Below are 23,258 nucleotides of genomic sequence, written 5' to 3'. Positions count from 1 at the left end.
ATGATTCTCTGATTAGACTATTGGGAGCCTCAAAAATGCCGTTTGTTCCATCTCTGTCGGTCTCACTGTCAAGGTACTCTCTCTTTGTTTCTGTAATTGTCTCTTTAGTAATAAAATTTGTTTTTCTTTTCCTTTATCAGAACTATTACGTTTAATATTCTTATCTGGGGACATCACTGTTGTCCTTTTATAATGATGTCTTTAGAGATTTTTCTATTCTGTTTCATCTCTTCTATAAAATTTCATGAATATTGTTTTTTCTACTTTTACCAACTCTTTGGGAATTTCCTGAAGTTTATAATGTTCCTCATTACAAGACTGGTGTCAGTTCTCGAGCAGTTGCCCTGCTTTGTGCTGATTTTCATTTCCTTTTCAATAGTAGTCATCCTGCCTCATCTTCTGCTTGTGGGAGCCTCAGAGACTCCAGGTTCTGTGATTTCATGTGCCAGGTCTTTCAGTCTTGCCATTTCAAGGTACAAGAAAATATGTTTCCCTTAATCTTCAGATACTACTCTTGTGCTTTGAATCAAGTTGGTAGACTCAATTGGTAGTGAACCTGTCTCTTGTCTATTTGCATACATTCATGTATGAGAAAATACATTATTCTTCTCAGCTGCATCTGAATAATCTTCCACTGCTATTAAATTTACCCGAAACCTTATTCTCTAAATAGAGTTTTCATGCATCACCTATTCCAATTGTAATGGTATAGTGATGCCAAAGAGCTTTGTTCCCATAACTGGAATGCTGTCGTGTCTTTTAATTCTTCATAAAACATGTTTTTAATTTTGTTTTTGCTGTTTCTTCAATGATAACAATATTTTGTTGATTTTGTGCTCATTCTCTTTTAACCTTCAGTTGTATATTTGTTCTCCAATAGGTCAAAGCATGAAACTGCTCACAGTGTCAAGTTTCCTTAATAATTATTTCTCCACATTATGAGTTTAAGATATTCATTTTCTGCCTATTTTACTTGAAAATTTAATAAAACCTTTGCACTGCATCTTCTCGACTGTGTAATGGAGGACATCTGACACATACAAACCCAAAATATTACAGGCGCCCACCTTCCAATCTTCTGTTTGAATAGCTGGGGTGGTTTGATTTAGCTTTTCAAACTTCTAAATTGTATTTAGAGTTCATGAATAACTTTGGGGTTTTGTGGGATAAAATAAACTGATATCTCTCCTTATATTGGTGTGCACTATTCCTCTTAAGTTTGTCTGAAATGTTCTGGATTGTCCTGTTTAGGGAGTCTACTTTTAGACAGCAAAGCTAATGCTTAAAGTACTTTGAGAACTTTGAGAGTTGTGGCAGTGTACTACTTGTCGAAATCACAGTCCTTTAAAAAAAAGGCACCTGAACTAAACATATATGTTTAACAATCCTTCACTGTATTTAAAGGTTTTGAACATGACAAAATATATTGTTGTCCTGATAACGACATTGTAAACCATGCTGACTATAATTTTTAAGGCATCTGCAACTTAGTATCATATTGAAAGAGTTCACTGAACTGAACAGAGAGAAATGAGTAAGAGCATCCCTGAGGCAACAGCATCTATTGAATTTGTATTAACTTTGTCATTGACAAACTAATTGTCCACATTTAAAATATCATCTTGTTCTGATATTGCCTATGATGTCCTGTATGTGTACTTCTGTGTGAATGTTTGCATCTGAACATTCTTCATCAAAACTTTTCAAGGAATACTTAATATTGATTACTTGCAAAGATCCCAAAGTACCAAAATTATTTTCCCTTTTACAAAGAAATGTTCTTAAATTACTGACAATTCTAGACAAGGGAAACAGTTTCTAAATTGTTAAGAACAAAAAGTGTGTGAGAACCTGTTTAATTGAGGCCGTCTTTCTGAAAGGTGAACTAGGAGATTTTAAACTTGTTATCCTGGTGATGTGGCTTTTTCTGCCCAGTGTCCTCAACTGTATAGCAGAGTAAGCCCATTCCTCCATTTGGAAATGAAGCTACAATATTTTGCTCTGAGTTATGTATTATTAACTGATATATAAAATAATATTTCATTGTTATGGGCTGATCCTGTGCATTTAAGTGAGTCTTTTATATTCTGAACTCACCTGCTGTTTTGGCGTACCTGAGGAGAAAACAGATACTTCTCACAGTCATTCTGCTGCCTTCCAGTCAGCTGAATGAACTATGCTTGCATATAAATATTGATATTGTTTCTGCTGTGATTTCTTTAAATTCAGGTTGCTATCAGAACATATCATGAATTAGATGAGACAGTGATCTACAGACAGTAGTACAGACTGTGTGCTATCACTCCAGTAATGCCCATTAACAGCCATGCCCAGGTCTTTCTGTATATCATTCCAATTATGTTTTTACACAAATGAATAATTCTTTATACACACACATTGGAAAATTTCCTTCATAATTTCTTTAAACTAATTCTTGCAAGGTAAATTCTGTGTTTCCCAGTGATGCAACTTGTGTTGGATTGCATTGTGTTCATTTGGAGCATAATTTACATTATCTTGTTCTGCTTTCATTAGTAAAGCACACCAGGTTTCTTTGAAGTTAAGCTCATGGGTTTTGACTTAGCGTTGCTTGTGAGTCTGAATGCTACCTCTGAAAATCTAATTCTGAAGCTGTACAGGGTTGTTTTTCAAGCACATCACAGTGCTTGTGTCACACTTCATTCTGAAGTTTTAAGACCATATTGTCACCTTTGGCAGTATAGCATGGAGTAAAACTGCAAAAATTTGAAGTTACATGATAGGAGCTTTGAATCTTTAAGGGGTGGGGAGGGTCTATATGTGAAATTTTGAGCAAAATGCTAAACTTACTCGTAGAATGGAGAATTTTTATTATTATTGTTATTCAAATTTGCTTTTTATGCTGCTCACAGAAGCAGTAGTTCCCTATGCAACTTTTTTTCTGTATGGTCATGTACAAATACTGTTCCTTAAAGAAAAAAAAAGTGTTAGAGCAGTGATAGGAAAAGTTTTTGTCCTACTAGATCTTCCTTTTATGAAGACATAAATCTGAAGCCTATCTAGAAACATTGTCCATGTTCTGTGCAGCTGTTTGTCCTGAAGGCTATCTGGGCCACAGGTGTTCAGTCTGCAGCGATGAACATCTCTCAATAGGAATGCAGAATTGTAGCTATCGTAACATCACCCTCCAAAATGCTCCTCTCTTTTGATATTTTCCTGTTTTAATATTAACTTAGAAGTCCATCCTCTTATATATCGAATTACCTTTGTACACTGTCTTTGCTGCTATATTCAGATATTCAAAGCCTGTTGTTTTCAGAGGTAGTAATGTCCTACACTTGTTTGGGGAAAGCATCTCTGCAAATTAGATGGTTGAATTTCATGAGGGATACTACCTCTAAAAAAATTCACATTAAGGAATGTATAGCAATGTACTGCAAAACCTGTCTGATGTAAAACTGCAGCTCTTTTTAGTTACCATACAGTACAAGAAAATGGCTTACAGCTGCTAAAACCTTCCCCCACCTGACTTGCCTGCCATTTGCTCTCTCCCGAATCTGTGCTTCAGATTTTTAATTATAACAACATCTTTTGTAAGTACTGTGTTGATGAGGATGTGGCATGTAAGCTGCTGTGTTTTGGATGTTCAGTTAGTGTGGTATAAGTTGTTCAGTTAGTGTGGTATAAGTTGTATCTTGTTAGGTACTTTGAAAATGGAGTGGAGGTTATGTCAAGCTTAGTGAACATTGTGCACGTGTTGTTAACTGCTGTTTCCATCACAACCTTGATCCTTCCCATCTAGATGTTTGTGACTGGAACACTTTTCATATCACGATTTCTCAAAAAGGCGTAGGACAAAAAAAAAAAATCCAGCCAAGTTTTTTGTATGGCATATGATGTGAGAGAATTATGTCTCTTTTAAATCTGTTAGCTGTTTTGGGGTAACTCATTTGAGCTGAGCACGTTTTCCTCAAAATCTGCTTTGCTTTGATGCCTGCCTCCTCTCTCTTGGCTGCAGAAGTTCTTAGTGTAAGTGATTTTGAACCAAAACCTTGGAATAAAACATCTGGCCCAATGGCAATTTTGTAGTTCTTAATTTTCTTCTTTGATCCATTCTTGATTCTACTTCACATATAAGTCTTAAATTCTCTGGCAAAGTCTTGCAGCATGTCATACTAGTACTCCTTTGACAGCTTCTTTAGTTCCCCACCGCCCCGCATTGCTGACTGTGGCCTGTCTTTGAGACATGCTTGGCCTTCCTTTTTGTTGCCAATTCTAGCTTATTTATTTTCTAAACTTCACCTATGCAGTGTGTTTCTGCAAAAAGTTATTCACTTCCATCAGATTCATGCCTTAAGGGGAAAGAATTTAATAAGGAGAGGGCTATTGCTCCCCAACTGTTTAATATCCAGGTGAAGTCAGCTGCACAGTCCTTGACTTTTTGAGAAGATCTCTCTGCTGAGCTTTATTTCTGAGATAACATTTTCATCAATCAGTCTCTTTTAATGACAGTTACGTTTTTCTGAATTTCTATTAAATAATAACTTGGAAAGAAGCAGAGGCTGAAGGTAGGTAGCTGGTAATGCCAGGCTTCTCCTATGAAGCAGGTAAAGTGGGATTCAGCATGATGTTTGTATCTATATAGAGAAGGGAATTTGCCTCCATCTTTCATTTGGCAGTTTCTGTTCTCCCATAGCATGGGAAAGCAGTAGTGTGAGTCCTCTTTTCCTGAATTTTCACTCTGATTGTATCGGCAAGAAATTTTTACCAGTTTGTTGTCCCTGTTGCAGACTCTGTTCTCAAAGTAAATTTCAGAAGAAGGCTGTCGTAAAAGTAGTGAATTTTAATTATTTGGGGGTGTAACATTTATCTAGGTGTGCAATGTTTACTAATGGTGTACTTGCATTTTCCTAGAAATAAACAACTGTCATTGGCATTTCTCTCTTGTCCCTTACCTTTTGCAAGGTCCATTGCTTTTTTGCTACCTGCTTACTAGAAAACTTGGTGCTGGTGAGGTCCCACCTTGAATACTGTGTTCAGTTTTGGGCCCCTCATCATAAGAAGGACATTGAAGTACTAGAGAGAGTTCAGAGAAGGGCAACGAAGCTGGTGAGGGGTCTGGAGCACAAGTCTTGTGAGGAGCGGCTGAGGGAGCTGGGGCTGTTTAGCCTGGAGAAAAGGAGGCTGAGGGGAGACCTGATCGCTGCCTACAACTACCTGAAAGGAGGTTGCAGCATGGAGGGTGTTGGTCTCTTCTCCCAAGTAACAAGCGATAGAATGAGAAGAAATGGCCTCAAGTTGTGCCAGGGGAGGTTCAGATTGGATATTAGGAAAAAAGTCTTCACAGAAAGGGTTGTCAGGCATTGGAACAGGCTGCCCAGGGAAGTGGTGGAGTCACCATCCCTGGAGGTGTTTAAAAGGCCTTTAGACAAGGACATGATTTAGTGCCAGAGTTAGGTTATGGTTGGACTTGATGATCCTGAGTGTCTCTTCCAACCAAAATGATTCTATGATTCCATGATTCTATGATTCTATGAACCCAAACCTAATAGAAAAATTAAAAAAGCAGACCACTTATCGAAATTCTGGAAATACTTTCAGAGATTTTTGTCTCATCGTGCCTGTATTGTTAAATGCTGTCAACACCCCTCTCAAAAAGGATATGGTACAATGAGAAATGTTAATGTGAAGACTAACAGAGATTATCAGAAGTATGACAGATTTGTCACACAAAAGAAAGTAAGGATTCTTCAGTCTGGAAAAGTGCTAATTGAGAGGAACTAGAACAGCGGTCCGTAAGATAGTGAAGAGTATTGGGAAGGTGAGCAGAGTTGTTACTGGTCTCTCCCAGTGTAGCAATTAGAGGACATCAAATGGAATTTGCAGTCTCAGGAGTGACAGGCTCTGGAAAGAGAGAGAAATTTTTTTCTCTTTCAATTAATTACAATATGGAGAGGTTTAGAATCAAGGGGAGACTGGAGAAGTTAATGGAGAAGTCTGTCAGAGGCTACTGGTTCACAAAAGCACCTCTGACAAAGTCCAGTTGTTGGAAGGAGAAAGGGACTCTGATAGACTCCACATTTTAAATGCTTCCCTTGGCTTCTGCTGCTGCCCATTGCGAGCAGTAGGCTACTGGCTTAGGTGGACCTTTGGGCTGGTCTATTTAACACTCAAAGTCCCTGAAACATTACAGAACTGTAGGCTATAGAGGGACAAAAGCACAAGTTCAGATATTTTTTTTTTTAATTAGCATTTGTTAATGGAGCTCTGCTTGCAATTTTTTCATTTGGTTTCATCATGCCAAAAAGGCATGTTAATCAATTTGTTTAATCTGCCTGATTTCTGTGTCAGAGTGAAGAGCTAAATGACTGTCGCTGAAACAGACATGGATCAGTCCTCAGAGCCTGGGACATTTAGTATTGGTGAAAAGCATTGTGTCAGACTGAGAAAAAGTGTATAATATTCTAAGTTACTCATGGCTAGATCCTGGTTATTTCTGACCATTCCTGACAGCTCTAATGTTAAACAGTGAAGGGTCATAGAAAATTAGTGTAATTTCAATGGCTGCTTTAGTGCAGCAAACATTAAGTCAGTTCCCAAGAACAGTTCCCTGGTGCAAACCTTAATAAATTCAAACTTTATTTTTAGTGATGACCTTTAGTAATGTGAGCCTTGATCCATTGAGATGCTGTTCACTTTTGATGCATCTCCAAATCCCTTTTTTATGCATTTTAAATCAACACACGCTTATTCTGAATTTATGCGTGTGGATAGACAGAGAGATGTAATTTAAACACATCTGTTCAAATATGCATTTCAGATCAACTTGGTGCCGGTTCTCATAATACGGCTGAGTTTTTGACGGGTATTATATCCCTAAAGTACACAGCAGATGGTATTTATTAGAGATTGAATGGAAATGAAGTTTAAGGATGTTGAGCTTTTTGTCTTAACTCGTTCGTTTTTTAATCATAAAACAATAATGATCTGAAGTTATAAATCTGTAATGAAGTTCTGTAAAATGTTTCATATTTATGGCAACAGTAGAACGCCTTATATTTGAAGAAAGTTACTGCAAGCCTTAACTGTTTGGGTTTTAAAAAAATAAATGATAATGGGAAGGATTACAGTGTTTCTTATAAAACACTTGGGGTGCCTCTAGTAGGAACTCTAGCAACCTTCTATATAATTGTTTAAAGAGAGGAAAATTGTGTGTACTCTTTCATCCTCAGGTAGTGAGCCATGCTAATTATAAAACATACTTTTAATCTAGGTCACTATTCCCTGACAACAAGGACAGATCCAGTCCTTCCTCACAGGGTGCCCTTCATACCTGTACCTTCTCCAGTTGAGTTCTAGCTGCCTCCAGGTATCATTCAGCCCAGTTTCTCTAAGAGCTCTTTTGGGGGCAGGAGGTGGGCTTGCAAAAGAATAGTCAAAAAAAATACCCATTCTCACTCTCCGTTAAACTCCAAGAGCTGTTAGATTGTGCATCATGATCACAGCTACTATTCTACACCCTTTGTAGGGTGACTTGCATCAAAAACACTAATGACTCCAGAGTTCAAAACCAACCTCTTAAGGTGCATTTGCAAATCAGTTGGAAGCTGCTGCAGATCACAGAGCTCAGGTGTAATGAGTTCCCTGTGGGAATCACCACCGAAGCCGCCTTCAGTGCTCTGCAAGGTGTGTAATGCAAAAAGCAGAGTGCATGCAGTGACTCTGGAGCTGTCAGGCTGGGCTTAATATGCAGTTTCTGCTACCCTTGAAATCTGAAGTGTTTCACTGTGGACCACCTCCAAATTAAATGGTAGGATTTATGGTCTTGCCAATTATTCTCTCATGTGTGTATGTGCACACACCCTTCTTCAGGGAAATCTGCATGGATACTCTGAAGAAATACTCTTGGGGTTTTTCTGTGGTCATGTCTGGGTTTTCTTCGTCTGTTTTGTTATGTAAAAAAACCCCATATAAACATTATGGCATTACAGTTTCTTTGTCTGGTTTGTTGTGTCTTAGGCATCACTTTCAGAGAACTAGGATCCAAGCTGTGAAAACAATTTTTAAAAAAAGGTCTTAAAATTATGCATTTTACACACATAAACAAAATATTACTTACTTAAACATCTGCTAGTATTCAGTGTTCCAATAGTCAAGTGAAAGTAAACAAGTAAGTTGACTTATAAATGAAGCCATTTTAGACTTTTACAAACAATGACAACATAAAGTTATCTTCACTTTGATGCAGGCAAACTGTGAGATGAAGGAGAACTGATTTGTGAAACAACCTGGAGTTGTGTTAGATATTAATAGAGAACATTTTGAAATATTTGAAATAATATAATTGCTTTGCAGTGGGAACACGTACATAAGTAAGTGATGCTAGCGGGTGTCCTGCCAGAGTGAAGTGTCATGCAATTGTATTTAATAGAAATATATACACTGCAAACAGGTCTAAATTTGGTAAAACTAATCAAAACAGAAGGTCTGAATAACTAGTATGCAACACAGTTTAGAAATAATAAATTTTAAGCATGATAGTTTGTTAAATAAACTTTTTTCTTGCACTGAATATAAGCAGATTGGTTTTTTGGAGAGTGAGGCCACTGCTTTCTCCTATTTCTCTCAGTATGTGATTGTATCTGACACTATTGGATTTAGTATACATTTAGGTGTTTGGGTTTTTTTCCAATAGTTTATTACACATTTAATAGAAATTCAAATAAAATGCAGTGAATTCATCTTTTCAATTGGCTCAGTCTGATAGACAGCTTAATAGAAGGAAACATAAGGTCCCTCAGACTTAAAGCTTGATAGTAGTACTAACTGTAGAAGAGTGGATATGGATACTACTTTTACATTATTTATATTTATTTTATTGAAGTTTGACTCCTTGGCCATGTTCACTCTAATATCTGGTCATCTCTTTTAGATCATATTGCAGTCTGTGAAATGTGTGTCCTGTCTTGCCATTAATACTTTTATTGCTAAATTTTATAGTACTATTTTAAAAATCTTTCTTGAGAGGCTGTGATTGGATCTTCCTTACCCTACATTTGCAAGATCTCCCACTATTTGCCCTGATCATTTCAATGGTGTCATTGTGTCTAGAGCAACTAACACTGGGAAAGGAAATGGCAGTGTTAGATAGAATTTCATTTAAGAACTTGCAAGATCTGTGGCGATCTTGATAGTACTGCTCGTTTTCTTACGACATTTTCTTAATATGAATGTTCATGACATATATATATATAGCTGCATTTGGATAAGCAGCCTTACCAAATGATAGTTTATATCCAGCCATAAAGCTCGGTCTGTTATCATTTAAAAGGCTTCACACAGAAATGTTAATGAAATGTCTATTGTCATGGAACTGAGATACTTTCCAGTTTCACTCCATCTGTAAATCAGTTGAGCAATTGATATGAGAGTTTAAAAGAGCTCTTTTTTTTCTGCCACAGAGGTTTTGAACTTGTACATCCTGGACTGCTTTTAAACACATATGGAAAAGATTACTAAGGAAAACATTGTCAGTAGATATCCATTTATTAGAAGTCTGTTCATCCATTGCATAATTTAGGGCAAATCATAAACTAGAAAAGATGGAAACCCCCCCTGCTTCAGAAATTATGTTCAGGTTTACTCCCCCAAGTCCAGACACTAAATTAGGAGTCTGTTGTGCTGTGGCCCATTCATAGCCCATGTAGAGACAGAGGATTTTAGATCAGAAGTTGGCTGATTCCCCCTCTAAAAGTGTGGACATCTTCCCGTGGCTTAATTCTCAGGCTCCTCTCCACGTAGCCGGGAGAGGGGCAGGGTGAAGTTTCATGTTGTTACCAGCCTTTGAAAGAGGCAGCGCTTCCAGCTGGGCACTCTGTTTCTCTTGTGCTCGCTCCAGCTCATGTGACTCCTTGGTGACCAATTCAAGTGCAAGTCAGAAATCCCACAAGACCAGGCCTTGTAGGGAAGAAAGAAAGGCAGGGTGAAAGGCTTATGAAGGACTGTGTGTGGTCATGGGGACCTAACCTCATCTCCTTCAGCTCCAACACAAAATGGCACATTGAGCTGCCTGTTTGGTTCTGTAAGTATGCTTGAAACACCAGCTCTCAGGTACCTTCAAATGATTTCATCCATTAACTTCCTTTCATTTGCACTTTCCCTAAATGGGAGTATACTGCAGAAAGGTTCTAAAATATAACATGAGGCTGAAATAACATTTCAAAGAAAACTGTTTTCATTTTCATGAGAATTCTGCCTTTTTTGGTAAAATTTTTCATTGCGAATTTCTAATTTATGAATCAAGAGATTGCTAGATCATTGCATTTTTTTGTTTTGACCTTACTCTAGATTTCCCAGGGAGTTCTTGTACCCTTCTGTAAGAACATACAGTGTTTTAAATTTATTCACATAGCCATTTATTCTAATCCAGTATTTTGTTATACTGGAAGGGGTGGAGGTGAGTGATCCTGTTTAAGAGCGAGTTGATGGCTTTAAGTCATTGCTTGATTTAAGTGTTAATTGCTGAAAGGAAAGTGGGAAGAATATGTGATCATGCAAAAGAATTTCAGATGGTCAAATAAGTGAAAGTGCTGATGAGTTTTAGCTTCTTTACATAATTTCTTCCCTGAGCATTGCATTTCATTTGTAATGGTTATTGCTAAAGGAAATGTTTTCTTTAACTAATGCCACATGAAATGATCTGTGTAACACCTGAATCCTCGCAAGTTTCACGCTTTTGCTGCTGGTTTTCGTAGACATCTTGCTCTGTGAAAACAGGTGGGTTTTTACTGTTTTATTTTTAGCAGCCTGACACGTTTATCTCAAATTACTAGGGATTTTGCCTTTCACTCCCAACTTACATTCCATCAAGAGTTCTCCAGCTTCCCTCTGTTGGTGGATTGGTCTGTGGTAGCTGTCACTGTAATAGCCACTGTACTTTATTGTTACTGCCAGTCCAGTTTCTCTTTTCTCTAATACTGGTGTGAACTGTGGGGTTGTCCTGTGCAGGGACAGGAGTTGTACTCGATGATCCTCGTGGGTCCCTTCCAACTCAGGACATTCTGTAATTCTGTGATTGGTAACCAAGTCCCCTGGGCAGAAAGACACAGGAGACGTGTCACTGTGAGAATCTGCCTACCCTGCATGCTGGTTAATAATATGCAACAAAGATACCTAAGCAAACACCTCGGACTGATTTTGTCTTCTGAACTTGTTTAGAGCTGACTCAGATGACTGTGAGCTCTGAGGAGGCAATTCTCAGGGCCGCAGTTACCCACAGCACATTCTGTACTTACCCACCACTTTACTTCCAGGCATCAGCCACTCCTTTGGGAGATAGAAAAACTTTTTGTTTTCTCTGACCCAGGAGGCTGACTTGGTTCCTCTTCAGGCAGAGGGTGAGATGTTGCATCTCTTCTGTGTCTTTTGAAACACATTTGTTCCTCCTTTCTGTGAGATTTTGGGTATCTGTCCCGTTAGCACTTGTTAATGATCATTTCCAGGTGTGCTGGTCCTTACAGCATCACACCAAAATGGACACTTCTCTACCGTAAGAAGAAGCAGTTGCTTGGTTTTGGATGGTCAGAACTGCCCAGCATGATGGTGATTGTATTGCTGGGCTGGTTCAGGATGACAAATCATAAATCTGCTTGAGCAGGTGGAAGGGATTTATCTATGTAAAGGGACACAAAGGAAAGAATGTTGAGGAACCCTAAGTATTAGGGTTGTATGGTCTCATACATGGCATTAATTATTCCTCAAATTCATATTTTTCTGAAAGTCCCCAATTTTATTGTAAAATGTCCCAACTGAGAGTCAACTTAGGACTCTGTTTTTTCTTGTTGTTTGGTGTTTTTTTTAAGTGAATGGAGACAATAGTATGCCTTCAGAGAAAACATCCTGCAAGATTTATGTTTGCCCAGAAAAATGATTGCACACAGTCTTTCTAGGCGTTTGTCAGGATTATGAGGGTTTAAAATGGCTGGCAAAGTTTAAGTCATTTTATTCTCAGAAGTATTGAAACAGACTGAACACCTCCATCAGCTGAGGTATAAGGAACATCCAGATTTCTGTATGTTTGAAGCAACTTCCTGCTTTTTTAAAATAATTTTCTCTTCCATAAGGACCACTGTATGTTCTTGGTTCACTAAACAATGTGTTGTCGAGCTGGAGCTTCCCTGCTGACCCTAGAAAATATTTGCTGCAATTTGATTTTTAGGCTTACTGCAAATGCATTTATGTAATAAATGTTACAAAATGCTTACTGGGGATGTTCAGCAGTTTTTTCTTTGTTTACTTCAGAATAGAAAAACTGCATCTAATTTCAAAAAATAATTTTATATTTGCCGATGCACAAAAAATTGTTCTTGTATAATTTTGCATCATATTTCATAGCTGGGACAATTTTTTAAACATAATCTGCCTGTACACAGTAATAAGGAATTTTGTACTTCTTGCCTTCACACTGTCAGAATAAAGTTCGCTTTAATTTTCAAGTGTATAGGTGTTCTATATTTTTCTGCAATTATATTTTTTTTCTCTCTTTTTTCATTAATAAATTATGTTTCACATATGGAACCAATTGTACTTATTGTTGTTCATCAGTGCTATGAGAAAGGCTAAGAGCTTGATTTTTGTGAGTAACTGGATCTTATTCTGAGTGGAAATCTCATGCTTTTCTCCCTTTTAAAACTATTTTTAAAACAACATAACCTATAGTGGTATAAAAATGCACTATTCTATGTCATATTTTAGACAGTCATACTGGATTGAACTGTAATTAATTGTTGTTGCTGAATACACTGTGGTCCTTATTCTCTTTTCATACTCTAGTTTTTCTTTGTTTGTAATAATTCCATCCAGGAAGAAATCTAATTACTAAGATAATTAACACCTTATCACCAAATGGAGTTCAGACATTTGTAGAGTTTATGAATTTTTAAAATATGTAATTTCCTTTTAACTGAATGACAACTGGTGTTATGGAGAAAAAGAGCATATCTTATTGTATCTAGCTTGATTGGACCTTATAATTCGTGTTGCTATAGAAACAACAAAACCCTTATGAAGGATAGTATTACTACTACCATTGGTAATAAATGCTTTGACTGTTGCCAATGGTGTCATTAAAATGGTTAAAATAACTTCGTTATAATGGTTTTGTCAAAGGTAATGAATGTTCTGCTCATGTTCTGAGAAATAGCAGCTGATGTTATGTGATATTCATTTATAAAGTAGTGTACTTTTTCTTCCATGAGCTTTCCATTACTGCAGAAGATATTTGCGATGTGAACAAAATCATGTTGCAGAATACAGTGATCCTCTGTTCACTCAGTCCTTAAAGCTAACAAATTTTATTGTTACTTGATATCAAGCAGAACTTCATGCCTTGCAGTTTGTCAGTCTTAAGAAAGCAATGGTAATTGAGGCTGTTTAGCCAACAGCTCTGGGGATTTTTGCTGTTTTGTGCAGTGTTCAGCTTGTGTTTCCCAGTTAAGATTATTGGACCAAGTCCTTGAAAATGTTCCGTTTAATACTAGTTCTGATTTGGCATTCAAATGCCATGTTTTAACTTCATCTTAAATGATGGAGTCTGAATTAACGAGCTCAAAAAGGAATTGAAAGAATTTGTTTTCTTTTGTCGGGATTTTTCGTAAGGAAAAAGTGAAAGAAGGTTCTAATAATATAATGTCTAATAAATTCTTGTGCAGCTAACTATACATACAGACATGTAAAAAGGAGGCTAAGACATTTGCTTTAATACAGGCTTATTTCTGATACAAAGATAAAAAATAGATTTCTTAAGTTTAAAAAAAAATAATCACAAAGAATATTTACTACCATACACTGTTTGTATGAAGGCTGTGGTGTGTATAAACTATGGATGCTCTAATATTGCACCTAATCAAATTACTAAGAACAGTATTCTCTGCTTCCCCTTTCTTGGGTCTTTTGCCAACAGATTCTCCTGTTCCAGTAGAACTCATTGTTGCAAGAGGTTTTTCTTTCAGCTATTCAAACTCAAGTTTCTTCACCCACTGTGACCACGGCATTATTTTTTCTGCAGTGATGTACTCTCTAGTAAGAAATTACAGTTCTCTTTGGCCATTCAAATGCTTTATAAATGTCATTCGGATTCCTTGTGTTTGTATTTACAGTTTTGCTGTCTCTTGTCTTGATGGAGGAAAGCCACTTCTTTAGGTTGGAGACCCCTTCTCAAACTCAGGTGTGAGCTTTTCTTGTGGCAGTGGTCTTTATGCCATTCAACCCTGAAAAAATCTGTCCCAGCAGTTCCCTTGCCTGTAGCCTACTTAAGAACTGCAGAATTATTGAGGTTGGAAGGGACCTCTTGGAGTCATCTCATCTATTCCCCCATTTGAAACAGGGCCAGCTTTAAGTCAGGTACCACCAGTATAGAGTTCTTAGTTTTCTTCATAAATCATATTTTCTCCAGTTTAGCATTGTTACTGATAGTATAGAATCAACTCTGTGTTGTGGAAACAGTCTCATCTGTGTCAGTAGGGAGCACTGAGCACTTGTGAGCACTAGACATTTCTGCCTCTGCCGAAGAGGTTAAATCGGTATTTGCACTTTATGCCAGCAGGCTGGATACAAACCAGTTCTGTGGTTTCACAGTTTCTCATAGGGCACTTGGTCATCCAGCTGGTTATTGTCAGATTTGGAAGACTGAGTTAACATCTCCTGAGTCCCACAGAGTGCTCTGTAAATACTATGCAGTAATCTCTTGGTTGTAGGACTCGTTTTTCTCGTCAGCGTCACAGAATCACAGGAGGGCTGAGTTTGGCTGGGACCTCTGGAGATCATCTTGTCCAACCCCTCTGCTCAAGCAGGGCCATCTAGAGCAGGCTGCCCAAGACCATATCCAGACAACTTTTCAATATCTCCAAGGAGGGAGACTCCACCACCTCCCTGGGCAACATGTGCCAGTGCTCAGTCACCCTCAGTAAAAAAGTGTTTCCTGATGAGGAGCACACCACCTGAGCCCCCATGCCTTTCACTGCTGCCCCCCAGAGCTCTGTAGTCACTTCTGATACTGTCCAGGTTTCCACTCACAGTTACCATTTGTGCCTGCATGAAATAACATCAGGGAGTAGTAGTCAGAGGGCCAAGTGAGCCCCACAACATCCCAGATCCTGGTCCCTGGCAGACAACAGGCCTCTCAAGATGGTTGTTTGGGTTGACCTGTGTCCCCCACAGCAGGGAGTCACCCATTACCATGACTTGCTGCTTCTTCCTCTTCCTAGCCTTGTGTGGTTTAGGGGTTAGGTAGAACAGATACTTTGCTTGTCGGCACATCTTCTCTTTGACTTTGAGGACATGGAACCTGTTTTGCAGTTGTAAGCTCTTAGGTGGGGCAAGATCCTTCCTCTTGGTGTTAGAAGTCATCTGCCTCCATCCTTTCCATCTCCAGATGTTTGGCTTCCCTTGGTAGTGGGGGTGGACAGTACCTGTTTCTCTACCATAGATGAGGGCTGAGGGTCTTCAGGCTCTTGAGTTGCAGAGAAGATTCTGTCTATGTCCCTCCTCTCTTCTGTGATGGCTGTTGACATCCTCCCATAACTCCTCCACTTGGAGGGACAGCTCCTGTGCGACAGAAGGCCATCTCCCCTGGCCTCAGAGGGAGCCCGCAGGGACTCCCTGCAGCCTTGCACTTGGAGGGCTGCAGCCACGGTCCGAAGCTCCGTCTGGGTGCAAGCCTCGACCCTAGCAGGGACAGCCACTCCAACATCTGCTGGGGAAAATGCTCAGTGACGTGTGACGACCATGTCTAAGACTGTTACTGTGACACAACTTCAGCTGAGGCCCCCTGATGTCACCTCCTGCTGTGCATCCTTCGGCACAACCTGTGGCCTCTGTTTGCTGCCCTCTCCTGAGCTGCTGTGTGTGGGGTTCTGCATTTTCAGTCTGAGGGGAACAGTAAGGAAACATTGACCTTGCTGCATAACAACAGAGCTCAGTGCTCATGCATTTGTAACCTTAAGTATTTTGTTTTCATTTTAAAGCAAGGCATATGCTGATGTTATGGAATACTGAGTTGTTATAGAAATTAACTTGTGACTAAGAGATGTTGTATTGGCTCTAAAGCCAATTTTGTTCAAAATGGCTAGGTTATATGGCATGTCAGTCCCCTCTTTTGAATATCCTGTTCTACCTCGATACCAGCATCTTATAAAACATAGAGTAGTTTACAAATTCTAATGACTAAGTCTTAGAAGTTTTGTGGATTAAGCAATCAGAATTCAATAAATTGCCAAGCTCTGCTGATCACCTCTAATTTGAATCAAAGAGGAGTTGGTCCAGATGTTTTACTCTTCTGTCACAATCGTAATCGAATAGTTTCTGCAATATCATTCTTCTGTTTCGTTTGCTCTCGGCTGAGTACCAAATGCATTTTTCATTACCAAGCAATGGTATTAAATTCTCATTATTTTTTTTTCCAAACACCATTTTAGATCTCAATTTCTGTAGGTAAAGTTGAAGAGTTATAAGTCCACACACACCAGCTTTTAAGGGAGCAAGACTCTTCCATTTCCATAGTTCAGTGTTCCTTTCTGCTTTCTTTACAGAGTGCCTGGTATAACAATTGCTACAGACATCATCTGTGGTTTTCCAGGAGAGACAGATGAAGATTTTCAAGAAACAATGAAACTTGTGGAACAGTACAGGTTTCCAAGCTTGTTTATTAATCAATTTTACCCACGCCCAGGAACCCCAGCTGCAAAACTACATCAAGTTCCAGCTGCAGTGGTAAGATCCATTTTTTTGTGCCACTGTACATGGTGCACTCAGATGTCTTTAAATATATAAAGCATGTAATGAAAATGTAGATTTTCTGCAGAGCTATGCTACAATTCAGTTAAAGTGTTTTTTTCAGTCCCATAAGTGAAATGATTGTTAAATTGCCTTTAGAGGTTACCTAGATGACTGAATGCATTTTCATATATAAATTACTGTTCAGATTTCAGGAAGGGTAAAATAATTGTTACACTGAAGTCATGTCTTCTTTCTAGCAAGTTGGGGCTGAATAAGTACCAAAAGTGTTAGCTGATTGATTATGCATATTATTTTTTTTTCCATTTTAAAACTTTTGTGACTCCAGCAATCTCAAGCTTATTGTGAATTATTATGTGAAGTATTAATAATAGAGCAAAGATAATCTCTGATTTGTCAAAAATTAAATTTGCAGGCAACTTCTTCTTGAGACTCTCCTTATACACTGCTTATAAACTTGGCTTTCTTCAACCTACATGTTAAAGGCCAATGATAAAATTGGCATTTAATCTTTCACTTTTCAGGTTTTCTTTCTTTCTTTCTAAATGAGAAGTGTAACCCTTCCTGACTACCAGCATTGTTACCTCAGATTCCCATAATGGTAACAGTCTGATACACAGTTTGATATAGATGGTAGATGGCTGTTGACTGTATTTTGCTTGATATAAATAGCTATTTATGAGCAATAACAACAGCAAACACATCTGAAGGCGTGTTTTGATTTATTTTTTAAAAAATTGAATTTGTAATTTTTGTAATCTGAATCTCACAACAAGAAACTATACAAGACTGGTGCCTGTGCAGTAATTCATTACTATCTCATTATTGTGAGCATAAATAACACTTATATTTCCTTTCAGTATAAGAATGTAGGCCTACAATGTAAATCAGTTTAAATAAAAAAGCCGTTTCTTTCAATTTATATATCCTAGTACACCAACACAAAGTCAAAACTACATATCAGTACTTATATCCCTTTGCTTATACATCTGAAAGCTAAACAAAGTATTTCTGCTTATTCTCAGTGTATACCACAAATTTCATAGAATGTATCAGCTGCTGAAGGCATAAAATGAGATATGACTTCTTCAGTTTATTTTATTGTACTTGAGCTTGAGCAATGATTGCTCATTTATTGTAGGCTATCTCATAATGCAAAATCCTGAGTTCTCAAATATAAATAGCCGCTGTAGAAATAGTCTACTTAGTGTAACCAAGTCACACTGTTGAATTATTTTTATTCGTTTCAAATGCTTTTTGCAAACTTTTGTAAATTAAAACAAAAAAAAACCCCACCAAACTAGAAATGTAATTTTTGGAAGTTAGTAAGCTTAAAAATCAAAGCATTGATTTATGTTTCAGGTTTGCATTCTTTCAGCTACAAGTTTTTAAGTGTGCTATTTTCACAGGAGGGAGGTGCAAAGAGCTTAAGTTAATATACCCTCCTCTGTTTAACTGAGTGCCATGGGAAGACAGTATGTGAAGAGCTAAATTATTAAAAGAACATTAGCTGTTCTGTGGTTAGGAGTGTTACTTGGAAAATGGTAATGTCATTTTAACCCAGTTTTACATTCTTTCTTCGTATTTGTAGCGCTAGTACTTATTGCTTTCAGTGAATTAGAACCTTCAAAGAAGATGGGGCCTCTAATCCAGGGCTGGTGAAAATCTGTAATTAATAGATTTTGTTTCTTTTTTTTTTTTTCTCTGTAGTCCCTCAAAAATCCTGTGTTATGAGATCCTTTGTTCTTTTATCTCTTTGTAGAAATGGAGAGTAACTAGTCAAACAGAGCAGGAAGAACTTGTGCTAATCTCTTATGGTTTATATTCACATTGCTTCTAGACAGAAGCTGATGGTCTTTCCTGTGTTAACAAGGCTGGACAGGCATTTCACTTGTCATTCCTTGCCAAGAGTAACTTGTGTATATTTCCCTGCTAGAACAATTAAGTAGCACCTTGCCATCAATGTTATCCTCTCTTACCCCTTCATCCTTCAATAAAATACTATTTGTGTCATCTTACTTTTAATTAATTCATTTTAGTACATTTGCATAGGGAAAGAAATAGCACATAAGGTGACATACAGCTGTTATGTGCAAGCACCTGAGTATACCTGGGGTACACTATATTACCAGCCTGAACTTGCGAGCTTGTGCTTTTAGAGGATCTTCATAACATTATCCTCTGCAGTGAATCTGTTGGTAGGATCTACTTCTATGAAAATAATTTTGGCTGTATTATTTAACTACAGATGCTGAACCAGTGAGCAAGTTGACAATTTCTGGTTTTGTCTTTTTTTTTCTGAAGACCGAATGGATTTGCTATGTAATTTCAGGGTTGCAGTAGTACTGCAATGGATGGACCTATTGCTGTTTGCAAACTGTTCCACTTTAGTGAGTTCTGCTTCTCCAGCTCTGGCTCGAGACAGCCACAGTGAGTCTGCCCAAATATCACAGCTGCAATAATTACATATTTGCCTTGTGAGTTCCTTCTAAGTTACTCTTTTCAGGAAGCACTTATGACTTTTAGGGACCAAAATTAATATTCTCTGGAGTATTCAGCATAGTATCATTTAGTGCTTTTAAATTTTTAGTGGATAGTTTTGACAGAAGTTGAAAATAGAATTGCCTTTTTGGAGAAAACCCTCATTTGAGTTTACCTTAATAGAAAAAAAAATCAGTAGGTCAACATAGAATCTTCCCTTCACATAGATAATTTATCTTTGAAAGCCTTACAGGCACTGATATTTTTCTAAAAGGGCAGATGACACTAATCCAGATGGACAGTTCTGCCACCATAAATTCAGAAAAGACAGTTAAAGCTGCAGGCCTTTCTTGTTTCTACTGGAGAAAAAATGTCCATGGAGAATCAGACATCTGTCTAAATGGTCTCATCATTTCATAGCCATCAATTACGCTTACCATAAATGTTGTCTCCGGTTCAGAGAGAAGTTAGAGCACAGTTAAGCAAAACTAGTCATAGTTTTTTGTTGTGTATTGTTTGTGTTTTATTTTGCTTTTTAATAAGCACTTGCATTGATGCTGACTCATGTACATGAAAAACAAGCCAAGATATTGTTCAGAAGTTAAATGCTACTCCAAAATTCTGTTTTTCTTGGCTTTTACCCCCATTTTATCCACCTACTGCTGAATACATTGTTTCAGAGGGGAGTCTGGATGCTCCTTCTTTCCAGTGGTCTGTCTGTAGAAAATTCTCACTCTGAAGTGTGAAATGCTATTTTGTAGATTATTATGATGGTAATTATTATTAATCTGGATTTCTCAATTTCCCAATTGCATTCAATCGTAAAAGTGATAGTACTGATAGCTGCATAACTCAAATTACAGATTCTAGTCAGAGAAATATTTTAATAAGCAATGTAAGAGAATATTATTTAGATGTGTCTGGCAGGGATTTTACCTTTAGCTTCATTGCAAAGGATCAGAATGCTCTAAGTGTAAAAATTACTTTTTTTTTTCTAAAATTAAGGATCTGTAGTACCTTATGTTCTTGATAATTTTAATTTCTCTGTCCTTCACTTTTTCAAGGTCACTATTACTTGTCTGGGGACTTTTGAGGAGATTTCTCTCTCCATCCTTGAGATTTGGTCCATCACAATTTCTGAAAGCGTTAATGGACATCTCATCTCAGAACAAGCTTGATTTCTGTCACAGGGAAACAACATGAAGAAGTAGCTATTTTGAAAACAGGGATTGTAGTAAGGTACAATTAGGTTCATCTCTACTGAGAATAGGAGATGGCAGCTGAATTGAGAGCAGTAATGTGACTGCAGCTTCATAATTACACTGCCTGAAACTGCAGTGTGGATTCCAGTCTTTCTATATGTATTTTCAATAATGTAATCAATTAAGTTTCAATTATTGGTGTAATTATTATATTTTTTTAAAGTGATGTCTAGGTAAAAGACTCTATATTCACTTTCTCTTACAATCACTTTCCTTCTCTCTTTCTGTATATCATCAAATAAATATCTTGCTCCCAGCTATAAAATTTTGCCAGTGAGCTACTGAACCTGTCTTTTAATTCCTCTGAAGAGTATCTTCTTAAATTTTTCTCTCTGCATTAGCTGTATTAAGCACTGTGCTTACTATACTGAGGTGAATAACCAAGTTACAAACTTCATAACTGAACTACTGTTTGATCTCAAAAATAATTTGCTTTGGAAATAGAAGTAGGTACAGGCTATTTTCACTTACAGTACATGGTGGGGCGTTACTGAAGTCTTTCAGTACATAAAGGGCTTGGTGGGCTTGCCATGTCCATGGTGGACAAAGACATGAGACTCTGTCTCATATCTGAAATGTCCACAGAGTCTCCAAAAGCTCAGTTTTCAGCAGCCTTCATCCTAGGCAGCACTTGACCTAGCGTAGCAGTTGGTTTTGGTTCAAGGATGGACAAGCCTATATTCTGTACAAACATGTACAAGCCATGACTATTGGTAGTCAATGGTGCGGAGTCTAGTTGGAGGCCAGTATCTAGTGGAGTGCCTCAGGGGTCAGTACTGGGGCCAATATTATTCAATATATTCATTAACGATTTAGACGAGGGAATAGAGTGTACTATCAGCAAGTTTGCTGATGACACTAAGCTGGGAGGTGTGGCTGACACGCCAGAAGGCTGTGCTGCCATCCAGCGGGACCTGGACAGGCTGAAGAGTTGGGCGGGGAATAACCTAATGAAATTTAACAAGGGCAAGTGTAGAGTCCTGCATCTGGGCAGGAACAACCCCAGGTTCCAGTATAGGTTGGGAAATTACATATTAGAGAGCAGTGTAGGGGAAAGGGACCTGGGGGTCCTGATGGACAACAGGATGACCATGAGCCAGCACTGTGCCCTTGTGGCAAGGAAGGCCAATGGCATCCTGGGGTGTATTACAAGGGGGGTGGTTAGTAGATCGAGAGAGGTCCTCCTTCCCCTCTACTCCGCCCTGGTGAGACCACATCTGGAATATTGTGTCCAGTTCTGGGCCCCTCAATTCCAGAAGGACAGGGAACTGCTGGAGAGGGTCCAGCGTAGGGCAACGAAGATGATTAAGGGAGTGGAGCACCTCCCTTATGAAGAAAGGCTGAGGGAGCTGGGTCTCTTTAGTTTGGAGAAGAGGAGACTAAGGGGGGACCTTATTAATATTTATAAATATATAAAGGGTGAGTGCCATGAGGATAGAGCCAGGCTCTTCTCGGTGGCAAACAATGATAGGACAAGGGGTAATGGGATCAAGCCCAACACAAGAGGTTCCACTTAAATTTGAGGAAAAAACTTCTTCTCAGTAAGGGTGACAGAACACTGGAACAGGCTGCCCAGGGAGGTTGTGGAGTCTCCTTCTCTGGAGACATTCAAAACCCGCCTGGACATGTTCCTGTGCGACCTCACCTAGGCGTTCCTGCTCCAGCAGGGGGATTGGACTAGATGATCTTTTGAGGTCCCTTCCAATCCCAAACATACTGTGATACTGTGATGCTGTGTCCATCCAACCACACTGCAAGTGGTTTGCCCCTCTGCTGTCCATCCCACCAATATTGTGCCCAGGCAAAACTCCTCCTGAGTGTAAAACCTTGTCCAACTATATACTGGGCATTTTATCTCTTAAATGTACCCATTGTTACTAGAAAAAAAATAAATCTATGATCAGACATTTTATCCCACTCCATTTAATCAGATCATCACTTAGGTCTGTATTTACCAACTGTAGGAGCATGACATAATGCACTAAAGGACTTTTTACTGTCAGCATAGCATAATGCCATATGCACCTTCTCAGTGTTGTCTGCCGGACAAGTTGTGTTTGACCATTACTGTGGGAGCAAACCAACCACCTTATATTTTATGCCTTTATGATGGTTACTTATTTTTCTTAAGCTTCTTTGCTTTTGCTTCTTCTCAGAGGTCTCTAAGAACTTTCCTGACACCCTTTCATGTCTGGCTGCAGATTGTTCATATCTTTCTTCACCATTAAAATTCTACAAGGCACTAGAAACAGATATTCTTGAGTACCAGCAGATACAGTATGATGTTTAATTCCTCCTTTGCTGGGTGGATATAAGTTTTGTAGTTCTTAATCTCCAGTCACAAACAGTTGAATCTTCTGTGGCCACACATGTGCTCTTACCTATTCAAAATAACTAATGGTCTCTGTCACCAAGCTGGCCCTGGCTGATTGAGAAATAACCGCATTCCTGCATCAGGCAGTATCAGCTGCCTTCTATCAGCACTTCTCAACTCCAAGCAACAGGACAGCAACTGGAATAGCATCACTAGTGCAAGGGACACCTTTTGTCATGTTCACAAAGGGAGCACAGCTATACCTTGCAGTTGTACCATCAAAGAAAAAGTGAGTAGGCTCCCTGTTGAGCAGACAGTAAGGAGAGATGGCAACTGAGGGCTGCTTTTGCCTTTGAACATGTGCTTCAGGCGTTAATGGGTAGTGATGTGGCACAATGTGCCTAGGGAAGCCAGGGTCAGAGCTAGGGCAA

The 23,258-nt window shown here is 38.5% G+C and overlaps 1 protein-coding gene across 4 annotated transcripts in view; it reads left to right on the top strand.

Annotated features, from left to right (window-relative positions):
• Positions 1–23,258, top strand: part of CDKAL1 (CDK5 regulatory subunit associated protein 1 like 1) — a 416,136-nt gene that overhangs the window by 287,257 nt on the left and 105,621 nt on the right. For all 4 annotated transcript variants that reach the window (XM_065055192.1, XM_065055194.1, XM_065055191.1 and 1 more), the window contains one exon: positions 16,566–16,746. In XM_065055192.1, coding sequence (XP_064911264.1) covers positions 16,566–16,746 — 181 coding nt within the window. The remainder of the gene's footprint in view (positions 1–16,565; positions 16,747–23,258) is intronic.

The sequence above is a fragment of the Columba livia genome, chromosome 2 (genome assembly GCF_036013475.1).
Source record: "Columba livia isolate bColLiv1 breed racing homer chromosome 2, bColLiv1.pat.W.v2, whole genome shotgun sequence".
In the NCBI taxonomy this organism is placed as follows: Eukaryota; Metazoa; Chordata; class Aves; order Columbiformes; family Columbidae; genus Columba; species Columba livia.
Note: the sequence above shows the minus strand (reverse complement) of the source record. Positions and strands in the feature narration are given on the sequence as shown.